Source organism: Nomascus leucogenys, chromosome 4 (genome assembly GCF_006542625.1).
Source record: "Nomascus leucogenys isolate Asia chromosome 4, Asia_NLE_v1, whole genome shotgun sequence".
NCBI classification, from domain to species: Eukaryota; Metazoa; Chordata; class Mammalia; order Primates; family Hylobatidae; genus Nomascus; species Nomascus leucogenys.
In genome coordinates, this window is record NC_044384.1 from 91158144 (window position 1) to 91176243 (window position 18100).

The 18100-nt window shown below is 52.9% G+C and overlaps 1 protein-coding gene across 10 annotated transcripts in view; it reads left to right on the forward strand.

The window, feature by feature from the left end:
* The window catches only part of CARS1 (cysteinyl-tRNA synthetase 1), a 56013-nt gene that overhangs the window by 34491 nt on the left and 3422 nt on the right, over positions 1-18100 (forward strand). For 8 of the 10 annotated variants that reach the window (XR_004029720.1, XR_004029719.1, XM_030811450.1 and 5 more), the window contains 10 exons: positions 1549-1661; positions 2641-2769; positions 3159-3288; positions 3394-3497; positions 3962-4059; positions 4620-4809; positions 6440-6508; positions 10293-10374; positions 15531-15611; positions 17058-17125. Coding sequence is in view for 6 of the 10 variants with exons in the window: in XM_030811450.1 (XP_030667310.1) it covers positions 1549-1661; positions 2641-2769; positions 3159-3288; positions 3394-3497; positions 3962-4059; positions 4620-4809; positions 6440-6508; positions 10293-10374; positions 15531-15611; positions 17058-17125 (1064 nt within the window). In the remaining 4 variants the exon portion in view is untranslated. Of the gene's footprint in view, positions 1-1548; positions 1662-2640; positions 2770-3158; positions 3289-3393; positions 3498-3961; positions 4060-4619; positions 4810-6439; positions 6509-9835; positions 9879-10292; positions 10375-15530; positions 15612-17057; positions 17126-18100 lie in introns of all 10 variants that reach the window. The other 2 variants (XR_004029722.1, XR_004029721.1) reach the window with 1 other exon arrangement.

Below are 18100 nucleotides of genomic sequence, written 5' to 3' on the forward strand. Positions count from 1 at the left end.
AAAGAGCATCTAAGAGAGAATGTCATGGGCCATATCAAATTGTGCTTTTGCAAAATTGTCAATGGCAGAACAGTGAGGAGGTAGAAGGAAACTAGGACAGCGGCCTTCCGTGTTGGTGGATAGATCTGGATATTGCTTGCAGAGGTTTTTTGTGTGTTTGTTTGTTTGTTTTTTAATCTGGGAATCAGTATACCAAAATGGTAACAGTAGTAATTCCCAGGTTAAAAGATTATGGCAATTTTTTTCCTAGTTTTCTTTTTTTATCTTCCAAATATTCTACATTTAGTACATATTTTATAATCATGAAGTTAGTGTTTAGAAAAATATATTTAGCAGTGCTTTTCCTCTTGACTCTGTTTCTCAGGGCAGCTTAGGTCTGTTGCCTGATTAGGCACCTGAAAAGTGGATTTGTTACCTGGAAAGATCTCACTGCAGCTTCTTCAAGGTCACCTGAGTTAGAACCCTAGATGGAGTCTGTTCTTCCTCCACAAGGGGGTGACAGCACCTAAGGCAGCCCTTGGACCAGGGACCAGGAAAGGCTGCAGCAGCTGGGCAAGACCTGGCGTGGGTCCTGGCAACCTTGCGCCTAGAGTGAAGGCCTCTGCTCTGCCCATTCATCGAACAAAGGGTGATTCTCTGTGTGACCTTTGGACTGGCTCACAGGTTTCTGTGTTCACAGCAGCTAATCTTTTCCATTGGTCCCACATGTATCGTTGAGAGAAATCTGCAGTGATGGTGCATTCCTTTTCTGGGGACTCAGACTGTCTTGTACCCTGAGTGTCAGGTGGCTGAGTGTCACCGAGTCAATGCATGGAATTCACCAAGGGGTTATTTCTCATCCCTCCGGCAAGGCATAGACAGTCTCGTTTTTGTTGGCCAGGTGATCATTGGCTTTGTCCAGGAAATAGAACTTGTGCCAAGAGCAGTACTCGCCTTTTCTTATGGCCTTCCTGGACTATTCTTTAGTTTCCTTCACCTTTTTTCCCCTTATAAATACACAGAAACAGCAAGTGTCCCCTTCGCCACTGCACTGCCGCCGGGTTCCCTGCAGTAGTACACAGCAGCTTAGCTGCGTCCTTGTATCCCCTGGAACCCATAAGCAAATAGTTGTGCGGGCCCTTGACATATTGACCCCACCCGCATGAACCAGGCAGGATCCCTGAGCCATGCCCCAGTGGGCTGCACCACTATGTCACCTCCTAGCTTTAGACCAGGGTGCTATCACTTGTCCTAGACACTGGTGGGCTAATGCTGTGAGAAGGCAGCAGGAAGGTGAATGTCTTACGGAGACCCTAGATGTGGCCTCAAGTCAGCCAGGTATATAAGCTGGTGACTTTGGGGATTATGAACTGTTTTGTAAATCTAGACACTGGATCAACACCAGAATCTGGTAATACATAGTTAACTTGAAGAAGTGCTTGAGCCAAGTTAATAAACAGAAGTTAGTCAGAAGGACTGGCCATTAGGCACCCAGGATGGCCTTGAGTGAGACATGTGGGTCTGTGGGTGCTGCTGAGTGACCTTGCCTGGCATCCCTCATGTTTGCAGGCGACCTGAGCATCTCTGCAGACCGCCTGAGTGAGAAGCGCTCTCCCAACGACTTTGCCTTATGGAAGGCCTCTAAGCCGGGAGAACCGTCCTGGCCGTGCCCTTGGGGAAAGGTGAGTGAGTGGCCTAGAAGGTGTGGGGCTTGGACAGGGGCACTGGCACCAGCCACACTCTCAGGCCCCCAGCAGAGGGCCGCTCTGTGTGTGAAGAATGTTGTCACTGGGCCAGAGCCTGGTGCTGGTGCAGCACAGGCTGCCTGGCCCCAGGGACCTGGACATCATGGAGACTCCCTGAGTCTCTGGACAAATCACTTCCCTCCCGGGATTTCTGTTTTCTGGTCTGTAAGTGGAGATGTGATCAGAGTAGACATCCATGGAGGCTTCTTGGTTCTTGTGTTCTGTGAATGTGAGTATTCCAGGCCCCAGGGTGTAGGGTGCCTTCTGATCTTCCCGGTGACAGCAGTTCTTGACTGCAGGGTACCCTAGGAAGGGGCGTGACCATCTGCAGCTGTCAAGGGCTCAGAGGTCTGGATGTAATTCAGTAACTTCACCTAAGCCTCAGCCCACATAGGACTGGTTTATGAACTTCACCAAAGAAGGCCATCTTTAGTTTTTTGTTTGTTTGTTTGTTTTTGGTTTTTTTTATTTTATTTTTTATTTTTTGAGACAGAGTCTCACTCTGTCACCAGGCTGGAGTGCAGTGGCACAATCTCAGCTCACTGCAACCTCCGCCTCCTGGTCCTGGTTCAAGCAATTCTCCTGCCTCAGCCTCCTGAGTAGCTGGGATTACAGGCACACGTCACCATGCTCAGCTAATTTTTGTATTTTTAGTACAGACGGGGTTTCACCATGTTGGCCAGGCTGGTCTTGAACTCCTGACCTCGTGATCCATCCGCCTCGGCCTCGCAAAGTGCTAGGATTACAGGTGTGAGCCACCTCACCCAGCCTTCCCTTAGTCTTTTCATGTGTGGGATTTAGCGCTTGTTCCAATAAAGTTCAGAGGATTTAAGGGCCATCAACTTGGAGTGACAAGTGATAAAGTCCTGGACAAGCAGGTAGGCTGGTCAGTCACTGTGTGTTCGGCTTTCTCCAGGGTCGCCCGGGCTGGCATATCGAGTGCTCGGCCATGGCAGGCACCCTCCTAGGGGCTTCGATGGACATTCACGGAGGTGGGTTTGACCTCCGGTTCCCCCACCATGACAACGAGCTGGCGCAGTCGGAGGTAGGTAAAAACAGGGTCCCCTTGTCAGGTGCAAGAGCACAGTGTTCTTACTGCGGTAGAGGAAAAGTCAGCCCAGGCCTCAGAAGGGCCTCTCTCACTAGAACTTGACACCTTCATCAGGGTTTGTGGGTGGAATCTGAACCTTGATCATTTAGTGTGGTTTCCGCATTGACAGCCTGGCCTTTGGCAACAGACTAGCCTGGATTTGAACCAGTTGTATTACCTGCTGGCTTATTAACCTGGGCTGTCCTTCCAAGCCCCGCCTGCACCACCTAGAAAATGCAGCTCCTGCCTGTGGACAGCACCAACAAGGCAGCAGACAGTGCAGGTGGCAGGAGGCGGCCCCAGTAACACATGACTGTTGACGTCTTTTGTCTCTTTCCACACAGGCCTACTTTGAAAATGACTGCTGGGTCAGGTACTTCCTGCACACAGGCCACCTGACCATTGCAGGCTGCAAAATGTCAAAGTCACTAAAAAACTTCATCACCATTAAAGATGCCTTGAAAAAGCACTCAGGTATACGCTGGCTTCTCCCACAGACCCCACCCACCTTCTCATAGATATGTAATGGCTGTAGCACTCGGGAGAATAAGGGCGTTGCTGTCTTGTGTCCCCCCGCAGCACGGCAGTTGCGGCTGGCCTTCCTCATGCACTCATGGAAGGATACCCTGGACTACTCCAGCAACACCATGGAGTCGGCACTTCAATATGAGAAGTTCTTGAATGTGAGTCCCCAGCCCTTTCCTGGAGGTTGGTGGAGCAGCCTCCCCTGCACAGTGGGCACCTTGTGCAGTGGTGATAGGTGCAGCCGCCTCCTGATGTCTCTAATGGAGACCAGCACATGGGTGAAAGCACCTCCATGCTAGTGGGTGTAACAGGCTCGAGGCCACTCCTGAAATGGCCGATGGCTCAGCAGAGTGGACGGAGGCCTCGTCCTCCTAGTCACTGCAGTGCACGTCCTTCTGACTTGTACTTTCCACCAAATGAGCATCTGTAAACCTAAAGCAAGAACACGTTTCTGTCAAAGAAATATCTTTTCCTTTCTTTCTGACCACTTGCGTAATGTCAGTGCATTCTGGTCTTTCAGATTTTTACCAAAAATAAAATCACAGCAGTAGAACAGTTTTATCAGATATTTCAGGATGGAAAAGTTGCCTAAATGCTGTTAAACTGATTTTTCTAACTTCAGGAGTTTTTCTTAAATGTGAAAGATATCCTTCGCGCTCCTGTTGACATCACTGGTCAGTTTGAGAAGTGGGGAGAAGAAGAAGCAGAACTGAATGAGAAGTAAGGTGGTGCCTTTTCTTTGAGGTTTTCGAGCATGCCCATGTTCTATGCCTAGCCTCGTATCTTGGCCACCATGTGTCCTGGACTGTCGAGGAAGGGCTGGGGACACTGTCATACATTGTGCAGAATTAATTCAGGGTAGGCGGCTCCGCTAATGGGAGCTGCTCTGGTTGTTGAAGTGCATGGAGAATTTCTTTTTTGTTTTTTCTTTTTGAGACGGAGTTTTGCCCTTGTTTCCCAGGCTGGAGTGCAGTGGCGTGATCTCAGCTCACCACAACCTCCACCTCCCAGGTTCAAGTGATTCTCCTGCCTCAGCCTCCCGAGTAGCTGGGATTACAGGCATGCGCCACCATACCCGGCTAATTTCAGATTTTTAGTAGAGACGGGGTTTCTCCATGTTTGTCAGGCTGGTCTCGAACTTCCGACCTCAGGTGATCCGCCCACCTCAGCCTCCCAAAGTGCTGGGATTACAGGCATGAGCCACTGCGCCTGGCCGCATGGGGAATTTCTATGGTGTGTTATCAGGTCTGACTTCACATTCCTTCCTCTTTGTTGCTCAGCTTTTATGACAAGAAGACAGCAATTCACAAAGCCCTCTGTGATAACGTTGACACCCGCACAGTCATGGAAGAGATGCGGGCCTTGGTCAGTCAGTGCAACCTCTATATGGCAGCCCGGAAAGCCGTGAGGAAGAGGCCCAACCAGGCTCTGCTGGAGAACATCGCCCTGTACCTCACTCATATGCTGAAGGTAAGCCAGGCCCTAGGCAGGCGTATCCCGCAGCCTGTGTGGACACAGGAGCCAGGCCCCAGGCAGGCGTATCCCTCAGCCCATGTGGACACAGGAGCCAGGCCCCAGGACTGGGAGAACAGAGGCCTCTGGTGCCCCCAAGTGCTGTGCCTGGTGCCCAGCACCTCTGAGACATGGAGACATGCTTCTGTCCTCTTTGGTTCCTGGTGTGCTTTTCATGTGTTATAAATAACACCCATAAGCGGGGCACAATGGCTCACGCCTATAACCCAACACTGGGAGGCCAGGTGAGTGCATCACTTGAGCCCAGGAGTTCAAAACCAGCCTGGACAACATAGTGAGACCCCATGTCTATAACAGATATTAAAAATTATGGCCGGGCGCGGTGGCTCACGCCTGTAATCCCAGCACTTTGGGAGGCCGAGGCGGGCGGATCACAAGGTCAGGAGATCGAGACCATCCTGGCTAACACGGTGAAACCCCATCTCTACTAAAGATACAAAAAATTAGCCGGGCGCGGTGGCAGGCGCCTGTAGTCCCAGCTACGCGGGAGGCTGAGGCAGGAGAATGGCGTGAACCCCGGGGGGCGGAGCCTGCAGTGAGCCAAGATCGCGCCACTGCACTCCAGCCTGGGTGAAAGAGCGAGACTTCGTCTCAAAAAAAAACAAAAAAAAAAAAAAAAAAAAAAAAAAAAAATTAGCCAGGGATGGTAGCACACACCTGTTGTCCAGCTGCTTGGGAGGCTGAGGTGAGCGGCTCGCTTGAGCCCAGGAGGTTGAGGCCACAGTGAGGCGTGATTGCACTACTGCACTCCACCCTGGGCAACAGAGGGGAGACCCTGTCTCAAAAGCAGACAAAAAGAAGTAACATCCATATAGTTGTCCCTTACTCAGAGCTATTTCTTTCCTTTGCCTCCGTTTCCCTCCACTCCCATCTTGGAGTTTGAAAAGCAAAACCAGGCCGGGTGCTGTGGCTCACCCCTGTAATCCCAGCACTTTGGGAGGCTGAGGCGGGCGGATCACAAGGTCAGGAGATGGAGACCATCCTGGCTAACACGGTGAAACCCCGTATCTACTAAAAAAAAAATACAAAAAACTAGCTGGGCATGGTGGCGAGTGCCTGTAGTCCCAGCTACTTGGGAGGCTGAGGCAGGAGAATGGCATGAACCCGGGAGGCAGAGCTTGCAGTGAGCCAAGATTGTGCCATTGCACTCCAGCCTGGGTGACAGAGCGAGACTCCATCTCACAAAAAAAAAGAGAGAAGCAAAACCAGGGACAAGGCCTCCTCTCTGAACACATCCTGTGCAGAGCCCTTCCCCGCAGTACACCTTGAAAGGCCAGCAGGGCCTGGACTCAACTCCCCTCCCCTCTCCTCCTCTTTCCTTGTTCTTGGGCTCCAGTGGCTTCTGGCTGAAACAGAGCTGGAGAGGGTAGCTGTGAGTCAGGGCCATCCTGGAGCAATGAGGGCACCCTCAGCCTCTGGTTTCTGGGGCTCCTGGAGCTGCTGCTTCCATCTCTTTCCTGGTCTTGGGGCACCCCCTCCTGTGAACGAGGAACACAGCTCCTGGCTGCTCGCCACATGCCGCCTTCATCTTGTCACAGCTTTAGGTCCCATCTGTTTCTTTTCCTAGATCTTTGGGGCCATAGAAGAGGACAGCTCCCTGGGATTCCCGGTTGGAGGGCCTGGAACCAGCCTCAGTGTGAGTAGCATGCAGGGTCCTGCCTTCTGCACCTGCTCCCTCCCCACTGCCTACCCCTCTGTGTCCCTCTGAACTGCCCCTCCTCTATCTGCTCACCCACACCAGACCCTTCCGGACAGCGCCTTGGGCTGAATGGCAGTTCTGGCTCTGAGAGTGCTAAGTGTGGTCGGCTGCCCTGCCGGTGTGGAGGGTCTGCTTTGGTTGTGACTGTTGGTTTGGGGCACTTTGCCATTGTGCTGTCCCATGAGCTTAGTCTTGGACCCCAACTACATAGGCCACTGCTTATTTGCATTTTGCTGCAGCCACTTGGCATCAGGAACTCCCACGTGACCTCATCACATATACTGACCTGTATTCAGTAAATGCTTCATCGAAAGGCTGCAGAGTTCACAAACAGCACAGAATTTACACTGATGGGGAGACAGCCACTGTCTGCCTCGGTCCCCATGGGGCTGGGCAGATGCCCTACCTGGCCCAGTCCTGACGCTGAGCCCAGGTCGGTCCACATGGCCTGAACCAGAACCCCCTGCCCCAGAGCTGTGGCCCACAGGTCAGGGGGAGGTCATCCCGTAGAGCCTCCTGTCCAGTGGGTCTGTGCGGTGAGAAAATCCATCCGGAACACCCTGGCTGTCCGTTGCTGGCTTCTGTTTGCAGTTGGCATGTGAGCAGACACACACTGTCAGTCATATCCCTCTGCTGTGAACCCCCGTCCCCTCTGACTTGCCCACAGTCAGGCTTCTTAAAGATGGACTTCCACCCACTCCCAGGTCAAGAATGCTCTTTAACTATTCGATTAGAATGCAGATCTAAATATTTAAATATAACAACTGTAATTTTAATTAAAACAGGAGCTTGGTACAAAGTCAAAATGCAAAACCTTTTTTTTTTTTTTTGAGATGGAGTCTCGCTGTGTCCCCCAGGCTGGAGTGCAGTGGTGTGATCTCGGCTCACTGCAAGCTCTGCCTCCCGGGTTCACTCCATTCTCCTGCCTCAGCCTCCCAAGTAGCTGGGACTACAGGCGCCCGCCAACACGCCCGGCTAATTTTTTGTATTTTTAGTAGAGACGGGGTTTCACCGTGTTAGCCAGGATGGTCTTGATCTCCTGACCTCGTGATCCGCCCGCCTCGGCCTCCCAAAGTGCTGGGATTACAGGCTTGAGCCACTGCGCCTGGCCGCAAAACCTTTTTAAAATCCTGTTTCCTAATGACAAGTGGTGTGAAGAGCCCCCACGCAGATAAAGCTTACAGATGCTCCCCCAGGAACCGACTTGCAAAGAGAAAACAGTCCGTGTTGTAAGAAGTCCTGCCAGAGCACCTAGCCCATGTGCCTGGTGCCTTTTGCCAGCCTTAGCACTAGCTAGCTGTTGGTGTGGTGTTTTTGAGACTTCCTGATATGAACCTCTTTGGTGCTTTTAAGAAAACCCACATAGCTTCTTTGTTCTTTTGCGCAAATGATACTAAGATATTTATTTTCTTTAAAAACAAAAAACCAAAACACACCTCCTGGGTAAAAGTCAGCCTGCCTTTGAACTGCAGTGTTTTTCATCTTATCGGCTGCTGTGGTTGTGGGGGTGCCTTCAGCGTGCTGTGGACACGCATCCGCATCCCCCAAGCAGCCTCGTTTGGCCTTTGCAGTCAGCTGATTGAGAAGAAGCAGCTGCGGCGAATGGTGAGCCTGCTGGCAAAACGTCCTGTGCCCATACATCATGGCCATTTGACGTTCATGGATTAACTTCCAAATCCAAATGGTTTTAGGAACAAGGGAGGCAGCTCCTACATCTTGTACCACCTCAGTGTCACCACGTGGCCACCTGCTAGCATGCTCAGGTGGGGGTTGCAGCCCCAGGCGTTCTTGAGACAGACACCTGCAGCCATTCTGAGAGTTCCCTTCCAGTGCCCCTAGGGCTGGAACTGAGCCCAGCAGTGCGGTGAATACCTCCCTTTCTGTCCTTCCCCAAGGCTTATCTGGGCTGGCTGTGTGGTGGCTGGAGATGTAGATCGAAAACCCCCAAGAAGTCCAAAGTTCAGATGCAGAATTGGGTCTCAGGGAGCTTGGCTTAGACCCCAGGGCTTGTTAGCCTGCCCGACTTTTGCACTTGCTAAATTTGTGTGTTTCTGTTTTTGAGACAGAGTCTCACTCTGTCACCCATGCCAGTCCCTGCCCTGTGTTGTGGCCGCTGAGCTATTATTCAGTTATGAATATAGGAGTGTGAGCAGCTCTCAGCAAACAAAAACTCTTCTTTCCACAGCTGGAGTGCAGTAGCGCAATCTCCGGTCACTGCACCCTCCGCCTCCTGAGTTCAAGTGATTCTCCTGCCTCAGCCTCCTGAGTAGCTGGGACTACAGGCATGCACCACCATGCCCGGCTAATTTTTTTTGTATTTTAGTAGAGACAGGGTTTCTCTATGTTGGCCAGGCTAGTCTCGAACTCCTGACCTCATGATCCACTCACTTCGCCCTCCCAAAGTGCTGGGATTACAATTGTGAGTCACCGTGCCCAGCCAACACTTGCTAATGTTTTTATTTTGGTTATTGAGCTGCTGAATCGGCTGAGGGGCAGGGAGCAACCTTGCTCAAAAGCCTAAAACCTTTTCTGTCCTATTAAGAAAAGAGAAATGCTAGCCCAGCATGGTAGCTCACACCTGTAATCTCAGCACTTTGGGAGGCTGAGGTGGGTGAATTACCTGAGGTCGGGAGTTCGAGACCAGCCTGACCAACGTGGAGAAACCCTGTCTCTACTAAAAATACAAAATTAGCCAGGCATGGTGGTGCTCGCCTGTAATCCCAGCTACTCGGGAGGCTGAGGCAGGAGAATCGCTTGAACCTGGAAGGCGGAGGTTGTGGTGAGCTGAGATCGCCATTGCATGCCAGTCTGGGCAACAAGAGTGAAACTCCATCTCAAAAAAAAAAGGGGGGAAATGCTTTGGGAGGCCAAGGTGGGTGGATCACGAGGTTAGGAGATTGAGACCATCCTGGCCAACATGGTGAAACCCCGTCTCTACTAAAAATACAAAAATTAGCTGGGCGTAGTGGTGCGTGCCTGTAATCCCAGCTACTCAGGAGGCTGAGGCTGAGGCAGGTGAATCGCTGAAACCTGGGAGGCGGAGGTTGCAGTGAGCCGAGATCACACCATTTCACTCCAGCCTGGTGACAGAGCAAGATTCCATCTCAAAAACAGGGAAATGTAGTAGAAAGGTTTTTCTATCCTGTGGCCGCCTCCCCAGTGTTACTGTGGGTAGTGAATGTTAGTGTAGCTGCTAATGTGCATGTAGATAGTAGGTACTTAATGGAGATCATTAATCTTAAACAAGTGTATGTGTGACCACAGATCAGACGAAAGCACGGCCCGGGAGCCGCCAGCCTCAGCATAGGTAAGGCCCCAGCCTGGGGAGTGATGTCCTTGGGCCCCTTAGGAAATAGTCCCTCCCAGAGATGGCCCCTCTGAAACCATAAAGACAAGCTGTTTCACAGCAGCGTATCTGACCTGAGAAAAGCAGGGCCTGTCAGCAGCTGGGCAGAGCGGCTGCAGACCCACCTGCTGCAGTAGAAAGGAAGCTCACTTCATGCTTTCTGGCCTGAGAGTCTGTGTGACTCGCACACCTAGCAGGGACCGCGTGTCGGGGACGAGAGCGTCCAGACTCTGGGATGCTGGTCACAGCTGTAGTGTGCACAGCAGCACTGCCCATGCCAGTCCCTGCCCTGTGTCGTGGCCGCTGAGCTATTATTCAGTTGTGAATATAGGAGTGTGGGCAGCCCTCAGCGAACCAAAACTGTTCTTTCCACAGCTGGAGTCCATAGTCATGCCCTACCTTCAGGTGTTGTCAGAATTCCGAGAAGGAGTGCGGAAGATTGCCCGAGAGCAAAAAGGTGAGGACCAGTTGCTGGAAAGAGTGTGGGAGCAACTCCCCTCACTGGGCTCCCCGGACTCGGGCTTCTCCCCCGAGGCACTGTGGCATTCGGGCCAGATCATCCTCTGGGAAGGCTGCCCTGTGCACCACAGGGTGTTGAACAGCATCCCGGGCCTGGACCCACCAGGTGCATTAGCACCACACACCCCAGTCACCACAGCCCCGCATGTCCCTGCAGGGCAGAATCCTCGAGTGAGCGCAGCTGAGTGGGCACTGGGGACCAAGGATGTGACATGATGGGCCAGGGTTGATTTGCCTCTCCTTCTCTGAGCTGAGGCAGAATGGTTGGGCCCTCTGACCAGCCCAGTCACCACCTGCCCTTTGGCTCACACTGGGGCTTATTTTTGTTCCTGGTGACCTGGTAGGCTGGGTGCTCTGAGGTGTGGCTCGTTCCTGCTGCAGAGTGGAGCCGAGCTGCAGCTTCCAGGGTTCCCTTTTCTGCTCAGGCATGCCAGGTGAATGCTTGAACTTGGGGTTCACACAGTGGCCCCTCACTGTCCATAAGCAGCCGTTCCTTCATCTTTTTTTGTTCGTTTGTTTGAGATGGAGTCTCACTCTGTCTCCCAGGCTGGAGCGCAGTGGCGCCATCTCGGCTCACTGCAAGCTCCACCTCCTGGGTTCACGCCATTCTCCTGCCTCAGCCTCCCGAGTAGCTGGGAATACAGGCGCCTGCCACCACACCCGGCTAATTTTTTGTATTTTTTTTAGCAGAGGCGGGGTTTCACCGTGTTGGCCAGGATAGTCTCAATCTGCTGACCTCGTGATCCGCCCGCCTCGGCCTCCCAAAGTGCTGGGAGTACAGGCATGAGCCACCGCGCCTGGCCATTCCTTCATCTTTTGACATTTCTGAGATGTGTGTGGTTTAAGACTTAGAAAGTGCTGAATCTGAGCATTCATTTTGACGGCCAGTTTTAAGAAGGTGTTAAACACAGCAACAAGCAGCGTCAGGCAGGCCTTTGCTTCTTCCTCTGAGTGGTTCTGAATTGGTAAGTAACAGCACAGCTGGGAACACACACTGAGGATTTAGGATGTGCTGGGCCCTGCCCACTGCTTTCTGCACATTGCCTTATTTACCACCATGATCTTCCAAAAGAGGAAAACAGAGCCCTGGCTGGGTCACACTGACCTCGAATGCTACTCCATCACCTGCTGTGCTATTCTCCCTCCCCAGGGGGACTCTGTGTGGTGGGAAGTCCGACCTAGGATCCACCTGGTCCCCATCTGTGCAGAGCCCATCATGGAGGGCCACAGTGGGGCAGCATCCAAGCAGGGCATGCTGAAGACAGAGCAGACAGAGACCCAGCAAGCCTCTAGGAGAAGCTGCACCTTGAGGGAGGATCAGGAAGCCTGGGTGGGTGGAGGGGCCGAGAGGCAGAGGAGCCGAATCTGGGCCTGTTTCAGGCAGGGGACAGTGGAGCAGGAGGCAGGAGGGCAGGAAAGAGTTTCAGGAGCTCGGAGCTCCACAGGCTGCAGGACAGAGTGCAGGACACTGGGTGAGAGGAGAGGCTGGCCGGGCTGCTGGGCTGCTGGGCTGCCACAAGTGCTCTGGAGAGGGGCCTGGGCCTGACCGAGCCCCTAACAGGCAGCGGTGGGTGCACTTGACCTGACAAGATAAGCACCATCGCCCCTCTCCAACACCTGATGCCCTCAGCATTTCAAAGCACTGGAATCAAACTGAACCAAGCCTGGACCAGCCCATTCAGGACCAGCACAGGGCTCTCCAGCAATCTTGGCAGCACTAACTTAGCGACATCGCTAGGGTCATGGGCTTGGGAAGACCATTCTTGGAGGCAGCCTGGGCATTTCCACCTGCCTTCTGGGGGACATCGAAGGCCGAGCCTGGGCCTCAGCTCCCCAGGGTAATACAAGACTGTGCATGTGGCCTTGGCTTCCCTGGCATGCCACAGCCCCGGGAGGGCGCTGAAGGGGGACTGGCCAGGCACAAGCCCCTGCTCGGTGGCACTGACCAGGACAGGGCTTGCTCAGGCCTGGAGAGTGGCACCAGCCAGCCAGTATTGGAAGTAGTTTGGTTTTGCTTTCTGTTTGCTTTTCACTTTTGTTTTGTTACTTGGAGCAGGTAGATGGGTGTTGTGGCCCCAGGTTAAGATGGTTGTGATCCCTACCCTGTACATCATCCCATATGTGCCTTGTGAGCCAGAGACCCTGGGGATCCAGGGGCCTCAGACCTTCCAATGGGGCAGCGTGTTAGAGGTGGCTCTGGTGCAATCACCCTGTCTCCCCAGCAGCAGCAAATAGTGACTTTTTTGTTATTCACTGTTAACATCTCATGGCTGGCGGAAGAGAAAGTGAGTGTATGACAGGCTCAGGGGTGGCCCTCAGATCAGCTGGGATCTGCTTGGCCCAGGCCAGATGCGCCACAGACAGATGAAAAAGAAACCGTTTCCCCTGCAAATACCCCCATGGTCCAGTCAGCTAGAGAGCACAGGCCTGGCAAGGAGGGCAGTGGTTTCGGGGTTTGACCAGGAGAGAGGCACTGAAGTGAGAAAGCCAGGGGCTAGGCCAGGGCCCTCTGCACTGGGGAGATGATGCCATTTCCCCATCACCACGTTTTTGTTTTCATTATGTTAAAATACACAGCTCAGTGCCATTAGGGACATTCACGGTGTTGTGCAGCCGCCACCGTCCATCTCCAGCACTCTTCCCTTTTCCCAAACTGGAACTCTGTCCCCATGGAACAGCAACTCCACATCCCCTCCCTCAGCCCCTGGTGCCCACCCTCTACTTCTGTCTCTGTGGATTTGACTACTCCAGGGACCCCACATGAGTGGAGTCACACAGTGTTTGTCCTGTGTCTGGCTTATTTCGCTGAGCACAGTGTCCTCAGGTCTATCCACGTTGCAGCCTGTGTCAGGACCTCCTGCCTTTTTAATGGCCAAATCATATTCCATGGATGGATGGACCCTGACCTGTCTGTTCTTCCATGGAAGAATTCTCATCACCTTTGCGTTATCTTTGTAGCCCACGTTTCTCTTCAGTAAATCCCTGATGATGATGTCATTGTCTGCTCCTCTGCCCCAGCTCTGCTAACAGAAGCCACAGAGGCTTCTTCCTCAGCTCCTCAGAATCCAGACCCAGAGGCTGGTGTGGGCCTGAGGGGTACAGCGTGTGTCCCTTTGCCCCAGGGAGTGTGGCCCGGGAGGCTTCTTGGTGCCTGCTCTGATGATCACCCATGGTGGGTGGGCTGGGGTGCTGGCCTTGTGGCCTCCCATGACACCCATGACAGTGACCACAGGTGCTGGCTTGCCTTCCTTCTAATGAGGGTGCTATCTAGGGGTGGCTTTCAAAGACTGAAGGGCAGGCACCTACCTCAGCTCATGCCCCAGTCAGCTGCTCCTCAGGTGGCTGAGGAGGGCCCGTTCCCAGGAATGATACTGCAGACAAATATAAAGGCCATCGTTCTCCTAGGTCCCTGCCTGGGGAGGTTGAAACTCAGGAAGCTGCCCAAAGTGGCTGTGCTTGTGAGCGGGGCCTTGAAGCCTAAGGATATGCAATTTTTTTTTTTTTTGAGACGGAGTCTTGCCCTGTCACTAGGCTGGAGTGCAGTGTTGTCATCTTGGCTCACTGCAACCTCCGACTCCCTGGTTCAAGCGATTCTTCTGCCTCAGCGTCCCGAGTAGCTGGGATTACAGGCACGTGCCACCACACCCAGATGGTTTTTGTATTATTAGTAGAGATGGGGGTTTCACCATGTTGGCCAGGATGGTCTCGATCTCCTGACCTCGTGATCCACCCGCCTCAGCCTCCAAAAGTGCTGGGATTACAGTCATGATCCACTGCGCCTGCCCGGATATGCGAATATTTTATCCAGCAGTGAATGAAGGTGTGGGGTGCCCAGCAAGGAGCTGTAGGGGTCTCAGTCATGAGGACACAGCAGGAAAAGGACAGACGAGAATGGCAGCGTGCACATGGTCAGTGCTGCCCAAAAGCAGGGTAGGCAGGAGGATGGGATGGGATGGTGGGGGTCCCAGCAGGCTGGGGGCAGGGCACCTGCCCGCCTAGCACAGTTGGGCACAGCAAGCTGAGGGGCCAGAAGAAAACCAAAGGGTGTGGTGATTCCAGCAAACCCAAGGTCAGATTTCAGAGCAGAAAGTTGTCACTTGGAGAGCAGCAAGCGTCCGTCCTGTTGATGTAGTCTAGGAGATGCTGTCACATCACCTGATACTCTGGAGTCTTTCTGAGCTAGGTTGGCATCCCATTTACCCTGTAACACCCAAAACTCCTTATGTCCTGTTCCCCACCTGGGCGTTGTGCGTGGGCTGGGGACGGGAAAACTCGGGCAGAGCAGAGACACAGAGGGGGCGTCTGGTAGAGACTGCGTGAGGAGCCCCGCAGGGGAACCGTGGGATGCCGGGCAAGTCTGCAGTGCTGCGCTCTGAAGCCAGTCAGCCACAGACACATGGGTTTCCAAGCGAAGCTCCCTCCCCATGTGTTGGAGGTCACAGCCGCCCTCCCTGTCATGCCTCCTTTCACCCTCCCAGCTGGGCCGGGTCCCCAGTCAGAGGCAGAGGTGAGCACGGTCTTGGGAAGCAACCTACGGTCCACCCCCACTGCTCACCCCCGCCTTTACAGCTGCGTGCGCTTCAGCCCTGGGAGGCCTGATTCTCACAGAGCTAGAGCTCCTTAGTGGTCCTGGGACTCAGCTCTCCTGGGTCCTGGTCCTCAGCTCTCCTGGGTCCTGGTCAGGACCCCCATCCCAGTCCTGTGTGCATTTGGGAACCAAGTCCTTAGGGCTTGAGTCTAAATGGTCCTTCCGTAACAAAGCTGATTCTGGCACCAACAGAGAAACTGCCTCAGATGAAGAGTGTTAGCACCCGAAGGGACCCCTAGGCCTGTCCTGACCCTCCCACCCCTGCTATCGGCCCAACTTGTGTCCCTTTCCTGGAAGAACTGCTTCCAGCAGCCACTGTGCTATGCTTCCTCCTGGCTCTGCCCTGCAGCCCCAGAACAGCCCCTGGGCTTACGGCGGACACTAGTCTCTGGGCTTCTACAGCCGATCAAGCTGCTGGCCCCTCCCTCCCAAGCACTGGAGGAGGCACTCGTTGTGTGGGCCCCGGCCCCTCCATGTCTGATGGAACTGCTCTGCTTTCCCTACAGTCCCTGAGGTTCTGCAGCTCAGCGATGCCCTGCGGGATGACATCCTGCCCGAGCTTGGGGTGCGGTTCGAAGACCATGAAGGTGGGTGAGCCCTTGCTGTTTGCTACGAAGTTACCAGGAGCTTGGAGAGGTGCCACAGGGAGAGCTCCCGGGGCTGGGCCGAGGCTCATGCATCATGATTGTTGATGCAGAATCCCAAAGTGGCAGCCCCATGGGTCCCCCGGCACCATTCCCACGCTGGCCAGCCTGGCAGGGGCAGGGGAGCACCCCGTAGCTCCTTCTCACTGCCGCGTGTGGTGGCGTCACCTCCCCTGTGCGTCATCTCCCCTCGAGGCCTGGCTGCCCACTGCCCCTGTTGCTGCCGCCTCTGATGCTCCCAGCTAAGGAAACTAGCCTGTATCCTGTACACAGTCAACAAATTTCATGCTTGTCCTCCCACTTTGTGGAGGTTTTTTTGTTCCACAGAAAATTAATTTTTTTGTTTTTTATTTTCAATTTTTATTTATTTATTTATTGAGACAGAGTTTCGCTCTGTTGCCCAGGCTGGAGTACAGTGGCACGATCTTGGCTCATTGCAACCTCTGCCTCCCGGGTTCAAGTGATTCTCCTGCCTCAGCCTCCCGAGTAGCTGGGATTACAGACACCCGCCACCATGCTCGGCTAATTTTTGTATCTTTAGTAGAGACGGGGTTTCACTGTGTTGACCAGGCTAGTGTCGAACTCCTAACCTCAAGTAATCTGCCCACCTTGGCCTCCTAAAGTGGCATGAGCCACCATGCCCGGCCTTATTTTCAATTTTTATGGATACATAATAGTTGTACATACTTATGGGCTATGTGTGATATTTGGATACATGCGTATGATGTATTATTATCAAATCTAGGTAACTGAGATGTCCATCACCTCAAGCATTTATCATTTCTTTGTGTTATGAACCCTCCAATTCCACTCTTCCACTCTGCCCCTGGTAATTTTAAATCTCAGATGACATGTCATATTTTCCTACTCCTGGCTGGCAAGACCTTCCTACCTTCTCATTACAAAATGTTCTCACCAGGTGTGGTGGCTCATACCTGTATCCTAGCACTTTGGGAGGCTGAGATGGGCGGATTACCTGAGCTCAGGAGTTCAAGACCAGCCTAGGCAACATGGTGAAACCCCGTCTCCACTAAAATACAAAACATTAGCTGGGTGTGGGCTACTCGGGCAGCTGAGGCACGAGAATTGCTTTAACCCAATAGGCAAAGGTTGCAGTGAGCTGAGATCATGCCACTGCACTCCAGCCTGGATGACAGAGCAAGACTCTGTCTCAAAAAAAAAAACAAAAAAAAAAATCACACCCACACAAACCAAAATGTTCTCCTGTGCTTCATTGCTGCTATGGAGGTTTTTGTTTGTTTTTCTCCAGTGGGCCCTCGCTCTGACTGGGCAGCATGGCATGGTCTGGGCAGGGCAGGGCAGGGCTGGCCCTGCAGTGGGGATGGCCCACAGAGCCCAGCCACTTCTCACACGCAGTTTATTTTGTAGGACTGCCCACAGTGGTGAAACTGGTAGACAGAAACACCTTATTAAAAGAGAGAGAAGAAAAGAGACGGGTGAGTAAAGTGAAAATGACTTAAGCTTGATATTTGTTGAAAATGTAAAAACCACTGCGATTATTACATAGTTTACTTTTTAAGCATTGATGTTTACACTTTTATTAAAATCCCAGTATTTATAAATGTCAGAAAGAAAAATTAACTAGTATCTTCTAATGAAGGACCTCTTTTAAAAAGATTATTCCCTCAGTTTAAGTGAAAACTAGTCACTTTTAGCAAACTGTGAAGCCGACATGTTTTTTTTTGAGACGGAGTCTCACTCTGTTGCCCAGATTGGAGTGCAGTGGCACGATCTCCACTCACTGCAACCTCCACTTTCCGGGTTCAAGCGATTCTCCTGCCTCAGCCTCCCGAGTAGCTGGGACTACAGGCACGCACCACTGTGCCCAGCTAATTTTTGTATTTTTTTAGTAGAGATGGGGTTTCACCATGTTGGTCAGGCTGGTCTCGATCTCCTGACCTCGTGGTCCACCCACCTTGGCCTCTCAAAGTGCTGGGATTACAGGCTTGAGCCACCGCGCCTAGCCCGAAGCTGACATGTTAAGATCCCAGATCCCGGCGCGTGTCACTGATGCATCTCCACCTCCTATTCCCAGCATACTCCCCACCTGCACCCCACAACACCCCCAGGATCAGGGATGGCCCAGGTTCCTCGGTGCCCAATAGGAGAGAAGAACAGGAACAAAAATGCAATGTCAGAACCTCTGGGCACAGCGCATGGGGTACCCTGGGATGCAGGCAGCAGGATGAGAGGCACCTGGGCCCCCAGTGCACACCATGGGAGGTGGGCCATGGGGGCTGTTGCCATCAGCAGGTGGGTCCCCAAGAGGCTTAAAGCAGGAGACCGCCGTGGAGGGCGAGTTTGGATGCCACAGCTCTCAGGAAGGAGGCTCTGAAAGGAATTGAGGAAGGAGAATCGACAGGGTAGGTGATTGATAGATGGGATGTGCAAGGTCAGGGAAGGCATCTATG